The 23,440-nt window shown below is 39.4% G+C and overlaps 1 protein-coding gene and 1 pseudogene across 1 annotated transcript; both read right to left on the bottom strand.

The window, feature by feature from the left end:
• Positions 1 to 1,582: 1,582 nt before the first annotated feature.
• Positions 1,583 to 20,358, bottom strand: LOC103426773 (uncharacterized; annotated as a pseudogene).
• On the bottom strand, positions 9,501 to 11,371 carry LOC114824936 (uncharacterized). The gene is made up of 4 exons (XM_070822617.1): positions 11,235 to 11,371; positions 11,006 to 11,161; positions 10,403 to 10,902; positions 9,501 to 10,322 (listed from the first exon to the last, which is right to left on the bottom strand). The coding sequence occupies exons 2-3, from the start codon at positions 11,106 to 11,108 to the stop codon at positions 10,496 to 10,498; spliced, it is 510 nt and encodes a 169-aa protein (XP_070678718.1). The 5' UTR covers positions 11,109 to 11,161; positions 11,235 to 11,371; the 3' UTR covers positions 9,501 to 10,322; positions 10,403 to 10,495.
• Positions 20,359 to 23,440: the final 3,082 nt, after the last annotated feature.

Raw genomic sequence — 23,440 nt, 5'->3', positions numbered from 1 at the left:
GTGGTAAACTGCTTGTTGTTGCTGAGTCTTGACAAACACCGGAACACATGCTAGCCACTCACCAAATATGTTGAAAGCATCTTATCATCCGGTTGAAATGACTCCATCTCCATGCATTTCTTTCTCCTGTTCAGATTGACATGGCATCCTCCTTTTGATTTGGGATGCATGTTTTTCCACTAATGTTATCAACACCAACATCAACACCAACATCACTGACATAGGTTTTTAACTCAATCACCTTGTTAGGGATCTTGCACGGTTGTATAAGTAAATTGAGATACTCATTATATTTCTAATTGGTTTTATGGTAATACCTTAATTTTCTTTATGATATCAAAGCATGTTGTCCCACATGTGAAGCCCAACGGCCACACGTACGTTCCATGTCACTCCGTTTGTGTTGTCTACGTATTTGGCTTGAAAATTCTCACAAGTGACTCGGTGACATGATGAGAATGAGTCTCATCAATGTGTTGAGAATAAGTCCACATTGATGGGAGGAGAGACTTTGCATAGGTTTATAAGTAAGTTGGGCTACTCCTCGTATTACAAATTAGTTTTTTGATTTGGGATGCATGTTTTTCCACTAATGTTATCAACACCAACATCACTGACATAGGTTTTTAACTCAATCACCTTGTTAGGGATCTTGCACGGTTGTATAAGTAAATTGAGATACTCATTGTATTTCTAATTGGTTTTATGGTAATACCTTAATTTTCTTTATGATATCAAAGCATGTTGTCCCACATGTGAAGCCCAACGGTCACACGTACGTTCCATGTCACTCCGTTTGTGTTGTCTACGTATTTGGCTTGAAAATTCTCACAAGTGACTCGGTGACATGATGAGAATGAGTCTCATCAATGTGTTGAGAATAAGTCCACATTGATGGGAGGAGAGACTTTGCATAGGTTTATAAGTAAGTTGGGCTACTCCTCGTATTACCAATTAGTTTTATGATGGAACCTCAACTGTCTCTACACCTATTACTACATGTGAGATTTGATCACAGGCATCAATGAGATTAGTAGTGAATCTCCCACTAATAAATTGTTTGTCATACTCGTTTTGATTTGAGATGCATGTATTTTGAGTTACTAAATCTGTAATAATTTAATCCGCGTTGTTTTCGGATTAGACATTAAACCCTAGATATGGAGAAAAACTTTCATATTCTAAATGCACAAACTCTATGTTTATATCTCTCTTCTTATGCGGCACATTAAGTGTAGACGTGAACCAAGGTATGTACCCTCGTCAAGTTTTTTGTCCCGGACACATTTCACTTATTAATTAGCAACAATGTTTATTCGACCAACACTATCGTTGCGCAAACACATTCATATATGTTCAACACTAATTCGTCGATTTTAAGTCAGTTTCAAGTCGTGTAATCATGTCATTCGCCCCACGTAAAAAGAACCACTTGATCATAATAAAATAATTAATGCAAGTGGGACCAGGTCACATAAAAGTGTTGTGTGTTTTGGAAAGCAACGAATGGTTTCTTTCTCCAAACTTCCGAGTGTGTGTGTATATATAGTAGCTGGGCGCCAAGTGATTAATCAATGTGTCATTTGTTGGCCAACATCATCAAAACTTGTCCATTTCAAACCAAATACAAAGACAAATTATTCTTAGTAGTCGATAGCGACGTCCGATCTTCGTTGCTTGTTGCTTAAGATTTTTTTTGCACTACAATGTAATGTCACATTTGTAAAATAACTCCTACCCCGAAATTGATTTAAACTCTGAGGAAAAAAAGCCGAGCATAAGTTCACTTGCGACATCATTGTGGATGCAAATTTCTTCCTCATTCTTGGACAAAATTGCACCTACAAAACAAATAACACCTTAGGTTAAGGCCAAGAGCCTCACGCGCCCACGATGAATGGAGGGCTTTGGCTGAAGAACTTCCAATGCCAAAGTTAGAATTTTGAGAGAAAAGTGTTTGGAGAATTTAGAGAATTTTACGAGTGTAGAACTTGGGTTTTGGAGAGAATGAAGGTGTTTATATAGGGGTGTGGCCGGCCCCCTTGGGAGGAGAGGGACCGGCCACTTGGATGGCTTTTTGGTTTAGGTTCTTAATTTGTAGCTAATTAGTAAATTAATTGAATAATAAATCAAATGATTAGCTAATTAATATAATTTGAAATGACAAATTTGGGGGTTACCTTGTGGAGAATATTTGATGAGGATGGATGAAATAGGTTTTAAATAAATACCTATTTTGAGCACTTTTGACTTGATTGAGGGATGGTTATCCACTGCTCGCGCGTAAGAGTTCATGTGTTCCTCGAGATTAGTTTTGTCCCTTTAACCCTAGAATCCACTTGTCACCTTAATGTATCAATATGAGGTTGTTATACTTTAAAACGAAACAGCATCACATCTCCTTCTTGTACAATGTATTCTTTATCCTTAGATTTCAACTGCAAACATTAGAGTAGATTGGGTGAGTCAGTTTGATCTGCGATGATATCAAAGGACAATAGACTTTTCATCGATGTTTGATCTAGAATGTACGTACATGTTACCCTATCTGTTTGTGTCCTTTATATATCAGTACTAGTTGCTAGTCTAGATAACAATTACTGTGTGGGACTATAACCTATGTTTGTACCATACTTGACCAATCCCGAAACTACTGAGCACCGGTCAACGTTATACCGTCAAGGACCCAGAAGAGCTTCCATTCAACCAGGAGGCCAATCACAATGCGACACGTGTCGACATCAGAAGCCAATCACAGCGCGACACGTGTCAACATCAATAGCCAATCACAACACGACACGTGTCAATGTCAGAACAAAACTAGAAATTCTCTTCTATAAATAGGGATCATTCTCCCACAATAATCTCTAATGTCATTTTGTACTAAACTATTCACTAGAACTCACAAAATGAGAGCTTGAACCTATGTATTTGTGTAAACCCTTCACAATTAATGAGAACTCCTCTACTCCGTGGACGTAGCCAATCTGGGTAAACCACGTATATCTTGTGTTTGCTTCCCTGTCTCTATTCATTTACATACTTATCCTCACTAGTGACCGAAGCAACCAAGCGAATGTCACAAAACCTGACACTTTCTGTTGTACCAAAGTCCTCACTGATTTTGTGCATCAACATTTGGCGCCATCTGTGGGAATACGCTTATTCCTACGCTCTACAACTTTGTCAAGCTGGTTTCCACCGCTCGTACACTTTCTTTTGGCCAAGCATCTCTCTCTGACATGGGGAGCGAAAGAAGTCATAGCACACAGAATGACACCCCCCTTGGACCTAGTATGAAGCAACGAAAGCATGAAGGAAATAAAGTTACTCTTCAAGCTAAAGTCGATGAGCTAGAGGTTCAGAACAACAAGATAGCGATGAAGAATGAGGTCCTCCAAGAACAATATGAAAAACTTTTCGAGATGCTTCACGAGGCTAGGCATGCTCAAACACACAAGCTCGTCGCCCATGTTAAGGTCAACAATCATCTGAATGCCCCCCAACATGGAGGGTCACTGATATCCAACACGAACATCCCTGATAGGGATCGAGCTACACATCAATGTGATAATCAACATGAGACTTCTCTCAACCCAGCTGCTTCAACCCGAAGCAGGAGAAGTAGAGGAAAACACCTCCTCACAGAGGGAGTGGAAGGATCAAAAGCCGTCTATCGCGATTGTCGAGACTTCCTAAAGCAACGTCGAGAGAATCTCATCCACATAAGCTCGAAGATCAATGACCCAAGGGTTTCTGAAAGACTCGGTCCTCTTCCACGACCCAGGCCAGCAGCCAATCTAAGGAATGGGCAACAGGTCCCAGAAGAACATGAAGGTACATGGGACTCGGAAATATTCCGACATACTCACTCTAGAAGTCAGTGTGGCGAGTCCAAGGAAAAATCATGCTATCTTGATCAAACTTTCCTACTTCTAAGAGGCGACGGGGACTTACGGAAGAAAACTTCAGTGGCGCACGACTCTACTCAGGACCCCCTTGTCCTACAGCTCTTTGAGGAAGTAAACAAGTTGAAGGCTGAACATCAAGCCGAGATACCTGACTGAAACCAACCCAGGCCTGGCCCCCTCGCAAGAAGGATCCTCAACACCCCCATCCAAGCGAAGACAAAGCAGAAGCTTGACTTACAACTCTATATTGGAAGGGAAGACCCGATTGAACACCTTAACCTCTTTGAGTCCACCATGGTATACCGGAGACACATCGACGAAGAACAATGCCTTCTCTTCCCCTCCACCCTCTCTGGCGGAGCTTTAAACTGGTATTGTCGTCTTCCACCTGAGACAGTAGACTCATTTGAAGAGTTGAGGAAGCTGTTTGTCTCTCAACGCATCTTCCAGACCGATCGCTTGCATTCCGCAGATGACTTGTACACTATTCGCCAGAAGCCGGACGAGTCATTACGAAAGTATGCTGGCCGCTTCAGCCATGAGTATTCTCGCTGCGCTGAGGCGGATGACAAGACCGCCATCAAGGCCTTCACGGCAAGCTTACGTGACTGTTTCTTCAAGTACATGATCAATGCCAACACTTGGAAGACTTACTCTGAGGTGATGGCACAAGCTTACAACCATGCCTCCACCGAGGCAATGACATATCAAGGGAAACCCCCTACAGTCACCCTTTATCAGCAAGTAGGGAGTGGAGGCCAGATCCAACCGAATGAGAAGACCTCAACCTTCCAAACGGTAGCAGTACACCCCCTGCCTCATTTAATGCTTCGCCAAGTCAGCAGACATATCAATCCCAGGGAAAAATGAAAGATTTCCATCCTCGCCAATCTCATTTTAATAAAAAGAATAAGGGGCACTATCGTGATAACTCAGGATATCGTCACAATAACGCCCGTCCCTAAGCAGTCAACGCAGTGGGCCAATCACGTGTCAAGACAGGCCCTACCCCGAGGTATGAGACATACACACCTTTGAACGCTACATGCGCGGCCATCTACCCCAGTATAGCTCACCTGATACCAAAGCCAAAGCCAAAGCCAAGACAACCAGATTACAAGTCCACGAAGAACACGGGCATGTTTTGCTGCTACCACGAGTATAATGGCCATGATGGCGAGAAGTGCATCATCCTCCGTGATCATATTGAAGCTTTGGCACGTGAAGGAAAAATTGATCAGTTCCTCTTTCACCCTCCAAGGGATAACCGTAACCAACGCTAGGTGAATGTGATATATTCCATAAGCGGCGGCACACCCATGTCTGAATCTTCCAATAGGGCCATGAAAAATAGTGAACGAACTTTAAGACCTGGCCATCAAGTGTTTCACGTGGAAGATATCAGGGGAGGCAAGTATCAAAAGCCTAACTGGGATCCAATATGTTTCTACCCTGAGGAAGAAAGAGGTATCATCTACCCTCACAACGATCCGCTGATCATGAAGGCTCACATAGCAAATTTTGATGTGAAACGAATCCTGATAGACACAGGTGCTTCAGTCAATATCATGTTTGCTGAAGCTTTCAAGGCACTTAATGTAGCTGAACACTTGCTCGATCGCTCGATTTCTCCTCTGATAAACTTCTCTGGCGATATCGTGCAACCTTTAGGAAGTATACACTTACCCCTCACCATTGGTACAGGCCCCTACACAGCTACTATTACCACTAACTTCCTAGTGGTCAATTGCCCGACGGCATACAATGTCATCTTTGGGCGCACAGGGATCAATGATCTCAAGGTCATGGTATCCACACATATGTTTTTTATGAAGTTTCCAACCCCTTTCGGCAATGGATACATCAGGGGAGATCAATTTAGTGCTCGATCATGTTACAACACTTCAGTTAAGCAACAACACCTGCCTGTCCCCAAGGAGACCCTCTCTATACATAACCAAGTAGTAAAGACCAGTCCAGATGAAGCCAACTCGGATCTTCATGATGGCAACAGTCAACCCGAAGACCCTCGAGATGACTCATTCACCCAGCAAGCACAACCCGCTGAAGAGTTAGAGAAGGTCTCTATCTCCAAAGACCATCCAGATCGCATGGTGAAGATTAGCACCACTTGGTCACCACCCCTTCGGTTGTCGTTGATCTCCTTTTTGCAAAAGAACGCCGAGGTCTTCGCTTGGTCATATAAAGATATGATGGGCATCTCTCCCGATATCATCTGTCACCACTTGAGTATTGATCCCAAGACCAAACCAGTAAAACAGAAGCGAAGATCTTATGATGTTGAACGATACGAGGCGATGAAAGCAGAAGTTGAAAAACTCAAGGACATAGGCTTCGTCCGTGAAGTCAATTACCCAACATGGGTAGCAAATGTTGTCCTTGTTAAGAAAAATCCGACCAAGGAAAGTCTCCTGCTTCAAAAGGTCTTGTGGAGAATGTGTGTCGACTACACCGACCTAAACAAAGGATACCCGAAGGATAGTTTCCCCTTTCCTCTCATTGATAGACTTATATAGACTCTACGACAGGGTGTGATCTCTTGAGCTTCATGGACGCTTATTCAGGATACAACCAAATCTTCATGAACCACTCAGACCAAGAACACACAGCCTTCACTACTGACAGGGGACTATATTGCTACAAAGTCATGCCCTTCGGTCTAAAGAATGCAGGGGCAACTTATCAGAGGCTAGTTAATTCAATGTTTACCGAACAAATTGAGAAAAGCATGGAAGTTTATGTTGACGATATGTTAGTCAAGAGCAAACATGTCGACCAGCATATCACCAACCTATATGAAACCTTCACCATTCTGAAGAGGTATCGAATGACGTTGAACCCCAACAAATGTGCCTTCGGCGTGGGCTCTGGCAAATTCTTAGGCTTCATGATTAGCCAACGAGGCATTGAAGCTAACCCCGAAAAGATCAAAGCAATCCTTGACATGAAAGAGCCAGTAACTTCAAAAGACATCCAAAGCCTTACTGGCAAGGTGGCAGCCTTAACCAGATTCGTCTCTAAAGCCACGGACATATGTTCTCCTTTCTTCAAAGCACTCAAGGGAAATAAGAAGTACATTACATGGACGGATGAATGTGCCAAGGCATTCAAGAACCTCAAAGAGTACATGAGTAAAGCCCCTCTGCTCTCCAAACCAGAAGTTGGTAACTCTCATTATCTATCTATCGGTTTCGACTTCAGCAGTCAGTTCTATTCTTATTCGAAAGGACAGTGGTGTCGAACGGCCCGTCTACTACGCTAGCAAGGCCCTACAAGATGCGGAGACACGATACTCCAACATTGAGAAATTAGCTCTAGCATTGGTCATGTTTGCTCGAAAACTTCGCCCTTACTTACAAGCACACGCCATCATCGTGCTTACCAATCACCCTCTTCGACAGATACTCCAGAGTCCTGACACGTTTGGGTGAATGATCAAATGGGCGATAGCATTGGGTGAGTTAAACATCTCCTACCAATCAAAACCAGCCGAAAAGGGTCAAGCAGTCGCAGATTTCATCGCCGACTTCACATATCATGTTGACATTGCTTCTACACCTGAAGCAGTAGCTTCATTACCATCGGAAGCTCAGAAGATAGAACCAACAACCCCAGCATGGAGTCTGTATGTTGATGGCTCATCCAACCAACAAGGCTGCGGAGCAGAATTAGTCCTCACTACCCCTGACAAAGTGGCGATAAAATACGCTCTTCGTTTCAAATTTAAGGCATCGAACAACGAGGCCGAATACGAAGCCCTTCTAGCAGGCTTACGTTTGGCCAAGCACCTTGGGGTTAAACAAATTGATATCTTCAGTGACTCCCAATTAGTGGTCAACCAAGTCACGAACAACTTTAATGCTAAGGATAGCTCCATGGCAGCATATCTTGCGCAAACATGACTTTTGCTCAAGCACTTCCGCTACCAGATCACCTAAGTTCCTCGAGCGGCAAACAGTCATGCAGACGCTTTGCCTCGCCTCGCCTCGACAGTGGAAGACAAGATTGGGAAAAAAATTCATGTCGAATTGTTGGCAGCACCAAGCACCATGGTCGAAGAAGTGTGCAATTTACAACAAGGAGATAGTTGGACACCCCAATTTATAAATTCCTTGCTCATGGCATCCTCCCAAATGACAAAGTCCAAGCTAAGCAGATTCGATACAAGTCTGCCCGCTACCTGATCATTAACGACCAACTCTACAAGCGCGGTTTTACCTTGCCATACCTAAGATGCCTTACACCTGCGGAGGTGGAAATTGTCCTTCGGGAAATACATGAAGAAGTCTACGGAGATCATGCTGGGTCTCGATCCCTAGCACACAAAACTTTTCGCCAATGATATTATTGACCAACACTCCACCAAGACGCCATCACAATATCTCGCTCATGTGATAAGTGTCAACGCTACGCAACTATCCCTCACTCCCCTCCCGAGCCGCTCACTCCTATGATCAGCCCTTGGCCCTTCGCCCAATGGGGACTTGATTTGATCGGCCCAATGCCTGCAGGGAAGGGCAAGGTCCGCTATGCAATCGTTGCAGTTGACTACTTCACAAAGTGGGCTGAAGTAGAACCCTTGGCAACCATTACTGAGGCAAAAATAGAAGACTTCGTATGGAAGAACATCCTCTGCAGATTCGGCATTCCCAATGCGATAATCACGGACAATGGGTGGCAGTTCGACAACAAGAAGTTCATGATGTTCTGCTCTAAGTTCAACATCAACTTATGTTTTGCCTCTCCAGCCCATCCCCAGTCTAATGGACAAGTCGAGGCCGTTGAACAAAATAATCAAGCGCACTCTGAAAACTAGCTTGGACAAAGCTAAAGGTTGTTTGCCAGAATTCGTACCCCAAGTTCTTTGGTCATACCGCACTTCATATCGGATTTCCACAGGAGAAACTTCATTCTCACTTGCCTTTGGTACAGGAAGCAGTTGTACCGGTTCAGCTTGAGCAAGAAACATACCGAATCCAGAACTACATGCAGAGTGAGAACGACAAACAACTCACCCTCAACCTGGATCTAGTCGAGGAACACAGAAATCAGGCTCACCTGAGGAATGTCGCCTACAAGCAGCGCATCTCCAACTATTACGACTCAAGGGTCAAACCTCGCTCTTTCAAAGTGGGAGACTGGGTACTGAAGAAAAGATTACTCTGTGATATAGTCCCGCGTGAAGGAACACTCAGTCCTAACTGGGACGGACCGTTCGAGGTCGTCGGCATCAATCGCCCTAGCTCTTACAAGCTCAGAAGCTCCGACGGCAAGACCCTTATCCATCCATGGAATGCTGACCACTTGAAGTACTATTACAAATAGACTCACATTGTACAAGTGTTAAGCTACAGTCGTTCGACATCCTATGTAACAAAGACCATTTGGTATGAATTCAATAAAGAGGTGATTTAGCCAACTCGACCCTAAACTCTTTTACATTCTGAGTAATGAAACACTCAAGTGTTGAAGCTTCAACGCAAATGTTTCCAATACAAAATAAAATCTAAATATGTGTCAACAAGACTATACAAATGATCTATGCAAATATAGCCAAACATTCATCAATGATAGGGCAAACACTTAAAGCTTGATAATGCAAACACTTAAAGCTTCATAATACAAACACTTGCTTGATAATGCAAACACTCATAAACATGCAAAACAAAAGAAAAACTCTCAGGCTTATAACATGGCACATGTCATACAAACAACAAACTAGTGCAGGTAGAGTACATGCAGAAAGTGAAAGCACTTCTAGTCATCCTCATCTGAGGTTGAACCCCTGATCATATCACTATGAGTCATACCGCCATTTTCTGCATTTTCAAACTCATTATCACCCTGATGACTCTGCTCATCAACACTAGCATCATCGCCAGACTCATCTGCACTGCTAGAATAAACTGCAAGGTCGAAGGTCTCACCTTTTCAATGATGCTCATCTATTTCTTCACGGTATTTTCGAAGAACGCTTCCATCATCATAACGATCAAGGACAGCCATCCACTTTCTTTTTTCAAAGTGAACTTCCCGGGTACAGCGAGGTCTAAGTACATGGAGAAAGGCCTGGGAACCCAAGAACTCCTTCACAGCAGCTTCATTCTCAGTCGGGATACTACTCTTCAGCTCAGAAACCTCAACCAATGTACTATCCAACTCCCATTTAACCTTGGAAACCTCGAGTATAATTGTCTCCAACTGTACCTTGAGTCTCAAGTTCTCACCATTCCGCCTCTTCAAACTCTCAAAATGTTGATCCTTGACTTGGATGGCCTCAGCCAAAGCTTTGCTCGTCTTCCTGGCATCATTCACAAACTGCTTATTCTCTTTCAATTTCATCTTGCACCGCTCAACCTCTCGCAGTCTGTCGTGATACTCAACCATGACCTGCATGACAAGACGATCATCGCTACCAAAATAATGCTAATAAAGAGAAGAAAACAAGGAAATGACAAAGTAACACTCACATATGAAGACAGCTTCAACATCCGGTCGCAATTCGATTCATCTTTAGCTAAGGGCTCTCCAAGCTCATTGAAAGTGAATCGACGTCCTGCCAGTCAATTGTTGATATACCTAAAGTCCTTTGGCCACATGGCAAACTTCAAATCCTTCCAAATGACATTATCAACCTCTTCCTTATCTTTACCCTCGCTGCTAGAACTAGGATCACCTTTCTGCCCAATGTGCTCCCTAACTGGAGGAAAGATAGGATTGATAGTAGGAAGAGGAAGCAGCAATCGCATATCTTCCCCGGCAACTATGGCAGCAGCACATCCAATGGCCTCAGCTTCAGCTTTCTTTGAGGCAGCAACCTTGAGGACTTCTTCTCGAGACTTAGTTTTAATGATTGGTCTCACTCGGTGCTTGCGAGCTTCCTTGTGAAACAAGATGTCTTCTGAAGGAACTAACATGGGCACTCTCATTTTCTTGGTGCTAGTCTCCACTTTCTTGCCCACCTTCTCCACTGAACAAGGAAAATCAAAGTAAGGAATACCACATTATATATCTATATAAAAAAAGAAAAAAAAATAGGGAAGAACAAGGATCAAGTGAAGGATACAACTTACTCGCTCGTCTCTGGCACTCGGAAACTAAGGGCTGGAAACCGTACTTTCGAAACAAGGGTCGTAGCTTACCCAAGTGTCTATCTTCTTTGGGCACCCTCAGCATTTTCTCTACATCAGCTAGCTCCTGTCCGGAGAGTTTGATGGTGCCTCGTGTCACTGCATGAAGAAAAATCTTAGAAGCAAGAGAAAATCACAATAGCAAATAATGAGAAAATGGATACATTATAACCTCAAGTCTGGAAGTGAGTAGGAACACGTCGCTCAGGCGTGACACCCTTATTATGCTCCCATGGAAACTTATCATTCTTATATATAGTTCAACATGGCTATTGACATTCAAAATTCAAATTCAAATCATGAGAAAGCCCTACATGGAAAATCTTCAAACTTCTAACACTAAGGAGTTTCAAATTTCAAATGTTTCAGTTCCCCCCTTAAAAAAAAAAAAAAAAAGGAAGGGGGAACACAGCAGCTTCATCAATATGATTCAACTACCAATCTCAAAAACTTCGCACTATCTTGATGAAGATAGTGCGAAGCACAATCAATTTATGGTGCCAACAAAAGCTTCATCAATGGAGGACAAATATCAATCTCAAAAGCTTCGCACTATCTTCATCAAGATAGTGTGAAGCAAAATCAATTTATGATGCCAACAAAAGCTTCAACCCCAAAACTTCACCTATAAAGCTTTAACACCAAAAGCTTCACCTATAAAGCTTCAACCCTTTAACACCAAAAACTTCACCTATAAAGCTTCAATCCTTCAACACCAAAGCTTCACCTATAAAGCTTCAAACACAAAGATTCACCTACAATACAAAATTTCAACAACAAAACATATAAAAGTTTCACTCTTCATCAAGATAGTGCGAAGCTAATTCAAGTTTTGTGTCCTAAAAATAGCTTCAACTAGTCACGCTATATACCCAAACAAAAATCTATAGTCAATAAACCTTACCTATTAAACTATTTTCCAAACACAAAACCTTGTGGCAAATAAACAAATTTTGTTCACAAAACCAAGATTCTCTTGAACTTGTACAACAACACATGACTAAACACAAACATTTTTTGTTTTACATCCGCAATATCCCTATCATAAACAGACATACAATTATATAAAATCCAACCTAAGCAGCCTTTTTCTCCATCTCCCTCTTCCGCCTCTTTCTATCTATCAAATTTCTGCAACTCCTGCTCTTCCTCAGTGGAGCTGAATTTTGGACATCTTATAGTTTTTGAGCAGATGAACAACTTTCACGAAGGAAATGTTTCTATTTGAGCGACGGAAGTTAGAGTTGAAGCTCCAAACATGATGGTCAGATTTCTGCAAGCTTTAAAGCTACTGCGGTGTTTCGAAGATCTGGAAATATTCAACCGTTAGTTTGTTCTGAATTTTTGATATGTTATGGAAGAGATGATGAGGAACAACTTCGATAAAGAAAGTATGTTGATCTGAACAAGAGAAAATGAAGTTTCGAAGCTCACAATAAGTCTGGCGAATTAACAGAAAAATGATGAACAGCTACTCTTCATACCTAACTTTCTGAATTTGTACTACTTCGATGGATCTCAAATTTGGATATGTTGTAGTTCACAAGGTGAGGAACAACTTCGATGAAGAAAGTATGTTGATCTGAACAAGAGAAAATGAAGTTTCGAAGCTCATAATAAGTCTGACGGGTTAACAGAAAAATGATGAACAGTTACTCATCATACCTGAATATCTGGAGTTGTACTACTCCGATGGATCTCAAATTTGGATATGTTGTAGTTCACAAGCTAAGGAACAATTTTCATGAAGAAAATCTTGCGATTTGAGCTACAGAGAATGGTGTTATATTGAAGAGCTACCGCTCTCTCTACGTTAACTCCCTCATTCACTTCCTTGGCTCAAACACCCACATTTCTTTCAACATGGCTTTGGAATAATTCAGATTTTTAGTGGAAATGAAAACTTTTCCAACAAAGAAAGGAAAAGGCAAAGCAAAAGAAAAGCTAAATGCCACAAAAAGTGACGGACAAAAGGAATAAATGAACAATGCCATATTGAGAACAGTCCAGGGAAATGGGGAAGAAGACACAGGCAAAGGGATGAGACATTGTTATTATTTCTCTACCTCCCAACATGAAGCAAGAACCCGCCAAGTTGAATCATTGGCGGCTGAAGTGATAAGTCTCAAACAGGAGATTAGAGGGCTCAAGCATGAGAATAAACAGTTGCACAGGCTCGCGCATGACTATGCTACAAACATGAAGAGGAAGCTTGACCAGATGCAGGAATCTGATGGTCAGGCTTTGCTTGATCATCAAAGGTTTGTGGGTTTGTTCCAAAGGAATTTATTGCCTTCGTCTTATGGGGCTGTACCGCACAATGAAGCTCCAAATGATCAACCTCCAATGCCTCCTCCTTCTGGGGTTCTGTCCAGTACTGAGACTCCGGATAACCACACTCCGGTGCTTTCTCTTTATAGGGCTTTACCGACTGCTGAGACTTCTCCTAAGCAACATTTATAAAGGCTCCCTCTTGTTTGTTTATTTTGACTCATGTATATGTACATATTTGTAGCTTATCGGAAATATTAATAAATAAGTTTTGCTTCATTTCAACGTATTGTGTTAAATACACCAAAACCTTCTTCAAAAAGTTCTTTGAATTTTTTCTTTTGTTGAAACTTGTATTGTTGAAGCTTTGTGAGTGAAGCATGTAGTTTGAGGTAGTGTTCCCTTAATTTCCCTAGTGAGGAAAACTTCTCGGTTGGAGACTTGAAAAATCCAAGTCACTGAGTGGTTGTGAGACTTCCGAGTATCAAGGTGCAGTAGCATATGGTGGGAGTCTCCCAAGTCTTCAGGCGAGGAGAGTTGCCGAATGAGGTGTCTTACTTGCTACCAATTTGTCAAAGTAACGAAGCCTTGTTTTGATGTCACACCTTCATATATGCCTTATCCAAAAATATTTCAAGCTAGTTTTAGCTTTGCGAGGGCCCAAAATTTTTGTGTAGCCCAAAACTGCTCATTTGTTTTCAAGCCCACGAAAAGAGGGGATCCAGTGCCTTTGTTCATTTTTTATTTGGTTGGCAAGCCTAAAGAGGAGAAGAGGTTTGTGCCCACTCCCCTTTATTTTATTTTTTTGTGAAGCCCAATGATTTCTTGCTTCATGTTGGGAGGTAGAGAAATAATAACAATGAGACTCAAAGTCTCATCCATTTGCCTGTGTCTTTTTTCCCATTTCCCTGGACTGTTCTCAATATGGCACTGTTAATTTATTCCTTTTGTCCGTCACTTTTTATGGCCTTTAGCTTTTCTTTTGCTTTACCTTTTCCTTTCTTTGCTGGAAAGATTTTCATTTCCACTAAAAATCTGAATTATTCCAAAGCCATGTTGAAGGAAATGTGGGTGTTGGAGCCAAGGAAGTGAATGAGGGAGTTAACGTAGAGGGAGCGGTAGCTCTTCAATATAACACCATTCTCTGTAGCTCAAATCGCAAGGTTGTCTTCATGAAAATTGTTCCTTAACTTGTGAACTACAACATATCCAAATTTGAGATCCATCGGAGTAGTACAATTCTAGATATTCAGGTATGATGAGTAACTGTTCATCATTTTTCTGTTAACCCGTCAGACTTATTGTGAGCTTCGAAACTTCATTTTCTCTTGTTCAGATCAACATACTTTCTTCATCGAAGTTGTTCCTCACCTTGTGAACTACAACATATCCAAATTTGAGATCCATCGGAGAAGTACAACTCCAGATATTCAGGTATGATGAGTAATTGTTCATCATTTTTCTGTTAACCCGTCAGACTTATTGTGAGCTTCGAAACTTCATTTTCTTTTGTTCAGATCAACATATTTTCTTCATCGAAATTGTTCCTCATTATCTCTTCCATAACATATCAAAAATTCAGAACAAACTAACGGTTGAATATTTCCATATCTTCGAAACACCGCAGCAGCTTTGAAGCTTGCAAAAATCTGACTGTCATGTTTGGAGCTTCAATACTCTAACTTCCGTCGCTCAAATAGAAACATTTCCTTCGTGAAAGTTGTTCATCTGCTCAAGAACTATAAGATGTCCAAAATTCAGCTCCACTGAGGAATAGCAGGAGTTGCAGAAATTTGATAGATGGAAAGAGGTGGAAGAGGGAGAGGGAGAAAAAGGTTGCTTAGGTTGGATTTTATATAATTGTATGTCTGTTTATGATAGGGATATTGCGGATATAAAACAAAAAATGTTTGTGTTTACTCATGTGTTGTTGTACGAGTTCAAGAGAATCTTGGTTTTGTGAACAAAATTTGTTTATTTGCCACAAGGTTTTGTGTTTGGAAAATAGTTTAATAGGTAAGGTTTATTGACTATATATTTTTGTTTGGGTATATAGCGTGACTAGTTGAAGCTATTTTTAGGACACAAAACTTGAATTAGCTTCGCACTATCTTGATGAAGAGTGTGTGAAGCTTTTATATGTTTTGGTGTTGAAATGTTGTATTGTAGGTGAAGATTTGTGTTTGAAACTTTATAGGTGAAACTTTGGGATTGAAGCTTTATAGGTAAAGCTTTGGTGTTGAAGCTTTATAGGTGAAGCTTTGGTGTTGAAGGGTTGAAGCTTTATAGGTGAAGCTTTTGGTGTTAAAGGGTTGAAGCTTTATAGGTGAAGCTTTTGGTGTTAAAGCTTTAAAGGTGAAGCTTTGGGGTTGAAGCTTTTGTTGGCACCATAAATTGATTTTGCTTCACACTATCTTGATGAAGATAGTGCGAATCTTTTGAGATTGATATTTGTCCTCCATTGATGAAGCTTTTGTTGGCACCATAAATTGATTGTGCTTCGCATTATCTTCATCAAGATAGTGCGAAGTTTTTGAGATTGGTAGTTGAATCCCATTGATGAAGCTGCTGTGTTCCCCCTTCCCTTTTTTTTTTTTTTTTTTTAAGGGGGAACTGAAACATTTGAAATTTGAAACTCCCTAGTGTTAGAAGTTTGAAGATTTTCCATGTGGGGCTTTCTCATGGTTTGAAAGAGCGAGGTTTGACCCTTGAGTCGTAGTAGTTGGAGATGCGCTGCTTGTAGGCGACATTCCTCAAGTGAGCCTGATTTCTGTATTCCTCGACTAGATCCAGGTTGAGGGTGAGTTGTTTGTCGTTCTCACTCTGCATGTAGTTCTGGATTTGGTATGTTGCTTGCTCAAGCTCAACCGGGACAACTGCTTCTTGTTGATGTTGAACTTAGAGCAGAACATCCTGAACTTCTTGTTGTCGAACTGCCGCCCATTGTCCATGACTATCGCATTGGGAATGCCGAATCTGCAGAGGATATTCTTCCATACGAAGTCTTCTATTTTTGCCTCAGTAATGGTTGCCAAGGGTTCTACTTCAGCCCACTTTGTGAAGTAGTCAACTGCAACGATTGCATAGCAGACCTTGCCCTTCCCTGCAGGCATTGGGCCAATCAAATCAAGTCCCCATTGGGCGAATGGCCAAGGCTGATCATAGGAGTGAGCGGCTCGAGAGGGGAGTGAGGGATAGTTGCGTAGTGTTCACATGAGCGAGATATTCTGATGGCATCTTGGTGGAGTGTTGGCCAATAATATCCTTGGTGAAAAGTCTTGTGTGCTAGGGATCAAGACCCAGCATGATTAGATGAAGTAAATATTGATTAGATGAAAGGTCTTGTGGCGAAAAGTCTTGACTAACATTGTTTAAGAAGTTTACTGAAGTAAATATTGATTAGATGAAACCAATCTAAGACCTCTCTCTTCCTTAGATACAGCTCTGAGTTACATTCTAAAATAGAATGTTAAATAATCGTGTGGTAATTGCTTCGCACCCGAATGTTGACCAAAGTTGGAAAGAATTTATACATGTTACTACTAGCTAACACGAGAATTAAATCTAAAAACAAGCGGAAAACTTACAACTCCTCTTTCCCTTGCTGCAGCAAGCGAACCAGCAGCGACAAAATCATCATAAGCCACCTAACAACAAAGGACAAGAATTGTTATTATTTTCATATTTCCCATGTATCATTTAGGTAATGTGCAAGGACAGGATCTCTTAGTTCTAGTAACATTATTAAAAACTTTAACAAGTAGGTAAGATGTTTTATAATGAAATTATAAAATTAGCTCTCCAGCATTTGATCTTAGATGAACGAGTTTACCAATATTAATTGTTACAGTGGATGAAAGAGATAAAACTTGTCAACTTCTATCTACGATTCTTACTGTCTCAGCTCGAATGAAACCTTTCTCAAAGTCAGAGTGGATGGCCCCAGCAGCTTGAGGTGCAGTCATTCCTAAATTAACCAAAAACAAGAATCAGAGAACAATATTACATGAAGAACTCATTCATCATACTTCCTAACCTATCTAAGTCACTTCATGGCAGCAAGGGGCTTTGTTTTCCATTCAAAACAAAAAAAGATGGCAAAGACAATCAAAAACTGGAATTTTCAACCCACAACGATCAGTAAAACAAATTCTGTGCATACAAGTTTACATTTAGCAAAACAAAAGCTCACCTGCAAGTATGGTCCATGCTTTTGTTTCCTGTAAACAACATGACAACAACCTTCTTAACAAAAATGGAATATGTTTTAACTTTTCACAGTCGGAAAAATTCAGAAACTCATTCTTTTAACCTTCTCTCCGGAAGTAAAGTAAGTGCGTAGCCCCAAGACGCTATATGTTGCTCTGATAAGATTTCCAAGACCGCTTTCACCAACACCAAGAGATTCCAAAAATTCCGTTCTTTCTTCATATGGTAGTTCAGTAAGCTCAGACTCAACCTGAAAATGCAAACTTCCTAGTTCACATGTCTAGTGTGATATTGAAGGCAAACAAAAACGTAGGAACATAAAAAAATCACTAAATTCCTATCAACCATTACAAGCAAAGAGAAAGGGCACCTTTTGTGTATATTTGCTTAATTTCAAACAATAATACTTATGTTCTCATGTATCAGTATCACCAAACCTGTGCAGAAATAGTCACAACTCCAGATTGCAACTCGGGAGCAAGATTCATCACTTCTTTGACATGAGGATTAAGCTCAGATTCTGCAACGTTAGCAACATATATAATAGGTTTCATTGTAAGCAAGCAAAGATGATTTACAGCATTTTTCTCCAAATCTGTTAAAGCAACTGATCGTGCTGATTTTCCATCCATCAGTGCATTCTGAATTTTGTCTAAGGTGGACCTTTCCATTTCCTCCTGAAATTAGAACTCTTGGTGTCTATGATTTTGTACAACCTTAATACTTTGGGTAATAGAGGAGAAAAAATAAAGGGGATAGAGAGTGATGTACTTGTGCACTGTACAGTAAGTTAGCATCGGATAAAACTATACCTTGCCTTTGGTTTGTGAGTCTTTTGCCTTTCCTTTTTTCAGCTTCTCCATTCTCTTCCCAATCTGCATTTCTTGTGAATAAGACAATTTACTTCAATCAGCTCATCCAATCTTACCAAGTTAATATTAAATATTAAAGATTTTTATATAGAGGCACCCTAAGACAAAAGTTTAAGATGTTAAGACAAGGAACAAGGAACTCCCAAACAGTGTAAGCTACGAAGTTATCATAAAAAATAATTATATACAGCTTCAACTTAGGACAAGAAAATGGCACTAGCATTTAACAATATGTTTGCATTAAATATATGTATACACATGTATATATAGGTGGCTGTGTAGAGGATTGTCTAATTCATACAGCATGATAGTTCACTGCCAAAATACTTCCCATAAATCATCAATTGACAAGCTCATGAATCGATAAGTCCTGGTTCCCATCATTTATGCCCAATTTCAAATCAAATGGATTTAAAATTGTAATACTATTTCAAAGCATAGTAAATCTGAAAGACCAACTGGTTTGTGAGCTAGGTAAATGACAGACAAGGAATCAGGATCCACAGCATCACAAGAAATAGGTATATGAACTCCAGAACTTGCTAGGAAGATGGTAAGCATATAGAGGAATATTAATTAGCAAACCTGGTCCAGATCTGAGAAAATAAGCTCCAAATCGATAACATCAATATCAGCCTTGGGATCAACTTTGCCACTCACATGAACAACATCGTTATCTTCAAAACAGCGAACAACCTGAAACAACATTGAACATGTCAATAACAATGTGGAGCTAAGAATTATTGATGAAAAGTATCAACAAAATGACAATGCATATAATGATTATACAAAACAAAACACAGAGAAGAAGCTGGGCCCCAAAGTATCGACATGAAAAAACAATTTTATAAAACAAATTCATGAAGGTATTTTCTCAATTCAAAACAGGGAAGCCTTCAAAACATCTGAACAAATAGTAAGGGATTGAAACCTGAAGTATGGAGTCCACTTCGCGAATGTTTGATAAAAATTTATTCCCTAACCCCTGCAAGTAATGAGAATAAACATATAAGTTGAGCTGATTCATTCTAACATATTTGCAACAGAACTCAAAATCAGAACATGAAAAGGGAAAGCGAATAAACAATTAACTATGCAAATGTCACCTCCCCCTGACTGGCACCCTTGACAAGGCCAGCAATATCTACAAGTTCTATAGATGCTGGAACCGCCCGCTGAGATTTGCTGAGATCAGAAGGTACAGTGAGACGGGGATCTGGAACTGCGACAATTCCTACATTCGGCTCTATAGTACAAAAGGAAAGTTGCCAGCTTGAGCCTTTCCATTCTCAACCTACACACAAAAAACCCTTTTCATTTCAACACTGTGTATGGCTTCTTACAATACATAGCAGACAGAAATCCAGATACACAATATAACAGCCATCCGACAATTGGGGCAATACATGTATACGAAAAATAAACACTCCTTCCTCTTATGTGACTGAAAAAATGAAATGGGGAAGTAACTACTGATGCAAATTATGCAATCACAAATAAAAAATACGATATTTTCTTCTGAGTAAATTAAATATACAGTCAACTTTCTGAGTGAAATTAAAAATATGGTCTTTAAAAGCCTAAAATTAAAAGTACAATCTTTTCTCCTGAGTGAAAATAAAAATACAATCTTCATGTGCACAAAACAAACAGATAAATTTATAAAAATAAGAAATTCAAATGAAAATATGAGTTAACCTCGCTTGCACAAACCAAACATAATATGTGTGTGTGTGTGTGTGTGTGTGTGGACTTGCCGACGTTGGGGAGGCCAACGACGCCAGCTTTGAGGCTCATGCTAATTTTTGATGAGGGCCCCGCAGAGAAGCGCCGCCTTCTGCCGAAACCGGTGGCTATGACCCCCATCAGCTGTTGATGATTCCTCTGCTTCAGCGGAACGAGCAGAGATGGAAGTAGCTGACTGCATAGTGCTGTTCGAGCCATTGGAGCTTCGAAGCAACCACAAAGAGAGAGAGAGAGAGAGAGAATGTTCAATTTATCTGTTTGCGGGGAAATTTTGTGTGTCGCTGTGTTGTGTGTAATGTGTATTCAGGGAAATTGTTTTTTTTTTTTTTTTTTTAATTTCTTTATTTAAAAATTTTTGAGAAAATATTCATATTTAAATTTTAGAGCCCATAAATCAGAAAATCAAACCTTCAATAATTAGCTGGTTTCCTTGAGAAGAAAACCTCTTCAATTGCCTAAATTCTATGAGTAATGTTAGGAATGTTAAATTTGTAGATTAAGGATGTATTCAGTTGAGAATTTGAGAGATTTTAATTGATGAGGACCCAGCTAATTATATGTAAAATTTTATGGAGTTTAACTGATTTATAGATATTCTATGTAAAATTGTAATTCAATTCCCTCAAAATATCATGGGAAGATGTGAGATTTGTAGATGCTTAAAATATACTACAAAATCTCTCAAATTCTCTCTAATTCCTCAACTTTTCCAAATTCTTTAAAGGGTAAACATCCAAAATAGTCCATAAGATTTGCATGATCAATAGAAATGATCCCTGAGATTGAAGATCAATAGAAATGGTCTCTTAGATTGTCCACCATCCATGATTTTGGTCATTCCGTTAAAAAATATTTGGGCAATTTTCAAAGCTTCATAACTCAATCGATTATTAAACAAATTCGACCCATAATATATCAAAATGAAGATAAGATAGTGTAGAACAATATTATACCTATTTGGAAGCTCAATAATTGCCGAAGATTGCCAGAAAATAGCCTGAAAGGTGACTGGTCCGAGGGAAAACTGGAAAACTCACCGGAAACTGGGTAAACTTTAAACGTTCGTAACTTCTTCAATACTCAACAAAATCTAGTGATTCACAAATGAAAATCATACTTCTCGACGAGACGAAGAGAATGACATCTTTCTTGACTGCTAACTTACCGTGGTTTGGCCGGAAAACTGCTCGAAAGTGGCTAACTGGAAAATGGTTAGCCACTTTCGAGCCATTGTCCAACCAAACCACGGCGAGTTAGCCTTCAAAAAAGGTACCCTTCTCTTCGTCTCATCAATAAGTATGATTTATGATTTTCGTTTTTGAAACACTCGATTTCGTTGAGTATTGAAGAAGTTATGAACGTTTAAAATTTACCTAGTTTCCAGCAAGTTTTCCAGTTTTCCTGCGAACCAGTCACCTTTCAGGCTATTTTTCGGCCATCTCCGGCAACCATTGGGCTTCCAATAATCTTATTCTACACTTTCCTATCTTCATTTTGATATATTATGGGTCGAATTTAATTAAGAAACGACTAAGTTACAAAGTTTTGAAAATTGCCCAAAGAGTTTTTAACGGAATGACCAAAATCATAGATGGTAGACAATCTCAATGACCATTTCTATTGATTTTCAATCTCGGGGATCATTTCTATTGATCATACAAATCTTAAGGACTATTTTGGATGTTTACCTTTCTTTAAATTCTAATTCTAATTGAATACACTTTGAATGTTATAAACTTCTTTAAAATTCTAATTGAATACACCAGGATTTCTAAGAATTTTAATAAACTATCTTAAAACCGAATTAAATACACATTAAAATTCAGATAATCACTTAAAATCCTGATTAAATACCCCTAGATTCATTAAAAGAATTAAAATCTCTCAAAATCCCAATTGAATACACCCTCTAAGTTTTGTAAACTAAATGATATGGAAGTTGATGATTGAATTATTACTTAAACGTTGATAAACGTGCTCATTTCTTAATAGTGACACATCATTTAGTTTGTAATTTTAGTCTCCTTAGCATTACTCAAATTCTATACACACAATTGGGGATGTAGTTCATTTGAACAAGGTGAAGAACTTGTTCCTTATATAACAATTTGTCCAAGTATTTAGGGCTCATTTAAAACTACTATGTAAAAAGCGTTTTTTAGAAATGTTTTTATTCTGTCAAATTTTTTATTAAATATAGTCCAAATATAGTCCAAAGTAAGATTGGTTTTCTGTAAACATTTTTAGGTGAGTGAACACGTTATTACATGATTGATTGGTTTGTCTCTAATCTTAAATTCCATTCCATGTAATAGGTTTTTTTTTTTTTTTTTTTTTTCCTGACCATCTAACAGGTAGTTTACCCATAAGTGCTTCTGTTATAAGCACTTTTATCATAAAACATCAAAACTTTTGTTAAATATCCAAATTCTTTATGAAAAAATCACTTCATAAATCACTGCTCATAAGCACTATAAATTTATTGTATTTTACACCCTTTGAATTTGGAGTGATTTTTAAATATATAGTACTATTCACATACTCATTTTTACCTCCTACACATCCTTATTTTTTTTTGTTTTGTCATTGATCCTTTTTAATCAATCTGATGGACAAAAATTGAGAGGGGTGTGTGAGAAGTAAAAATAAGTGCGTAGATATCACTACCCTTCATATTGCATCCTAAAGTGTGTAAATTATATCAATTTGTGTCTTCGATCTAATTTATTGTATGAAAATTCATTAAATTGATGACATGGTGGACTTGCGACCCTTATGTGAGAGATTTTTTGTGTGTCCGGAATAAGAGGTGGTACGCCACTTGAGATCCTTATATGAGAGAGATTTTCAATTGTGTAAAGTTTTTTTCAAGTGTTACTCTAGTTGTATAATTATATGTGGCGTATGGCTCCGTGTTCCAAGCACACTAAAAAGTCTGTCCTTGTATGGGCTAACTTGTAAGCCACATTTGATTATCTGAAATAGATCAACATGTATGGAATTTAACATATAGAACATATTCATTTTGATTTTGCGTTTTCTTTTCATTTTTACAGAGAAGAAATGGAATTATATTAAACTAAAGTGTCAACTTTATATGTCATACTATGGTTTAATGATATTTCTATTCGTTTGTTAATAAGAGGTCTTATGTTCGATTATCGTCAAAGGCAAATTTGAACCAAATTATTGATAACCCATTGTGAAGCTTAGCATATCCCCTCTCCCTTAGCGTAAATAATATTGTTTGTTCTGTAAAGAAATAAAGTGTTAACTTCAT

This window comes from Malus domestica, chromosome 05 (genome assembly GCF_042453785.1).
Source record: "Malus domestica chromosome 05, GDT2T_hap1".
Classification (NCBI taxonomy): domain Eukaryota; kingdom Viridiplantae; phylum Streptophyta; class Magnoliopsida; order Rosales; family Rosaceae; genus Malus; species Malus domestica.
The sequence above is the reverse complement of the archived record's forward strand: the minus strand, read 5'-3'. Positions and strand labels throughout refer to the sequence as shown.

Bases quoted from the DNA above. Each gene is read 5' to 3' on its own strand.
- LOC114824936 (XM_070822617.1), bottom strand. From the start codon at position 11,108: ATGCTGAGGGTGCCCAAAGAAGATAGACACTTGGGTAAGCTACGACCC. The intron at 10,903-11,005 runs GTAAGTTGTATC...TTCCTTGTTCAG, and splicing joins CGAGTGCCAGAGACGAGCGA to TGGAGAAGGTGGGCAAGAAA.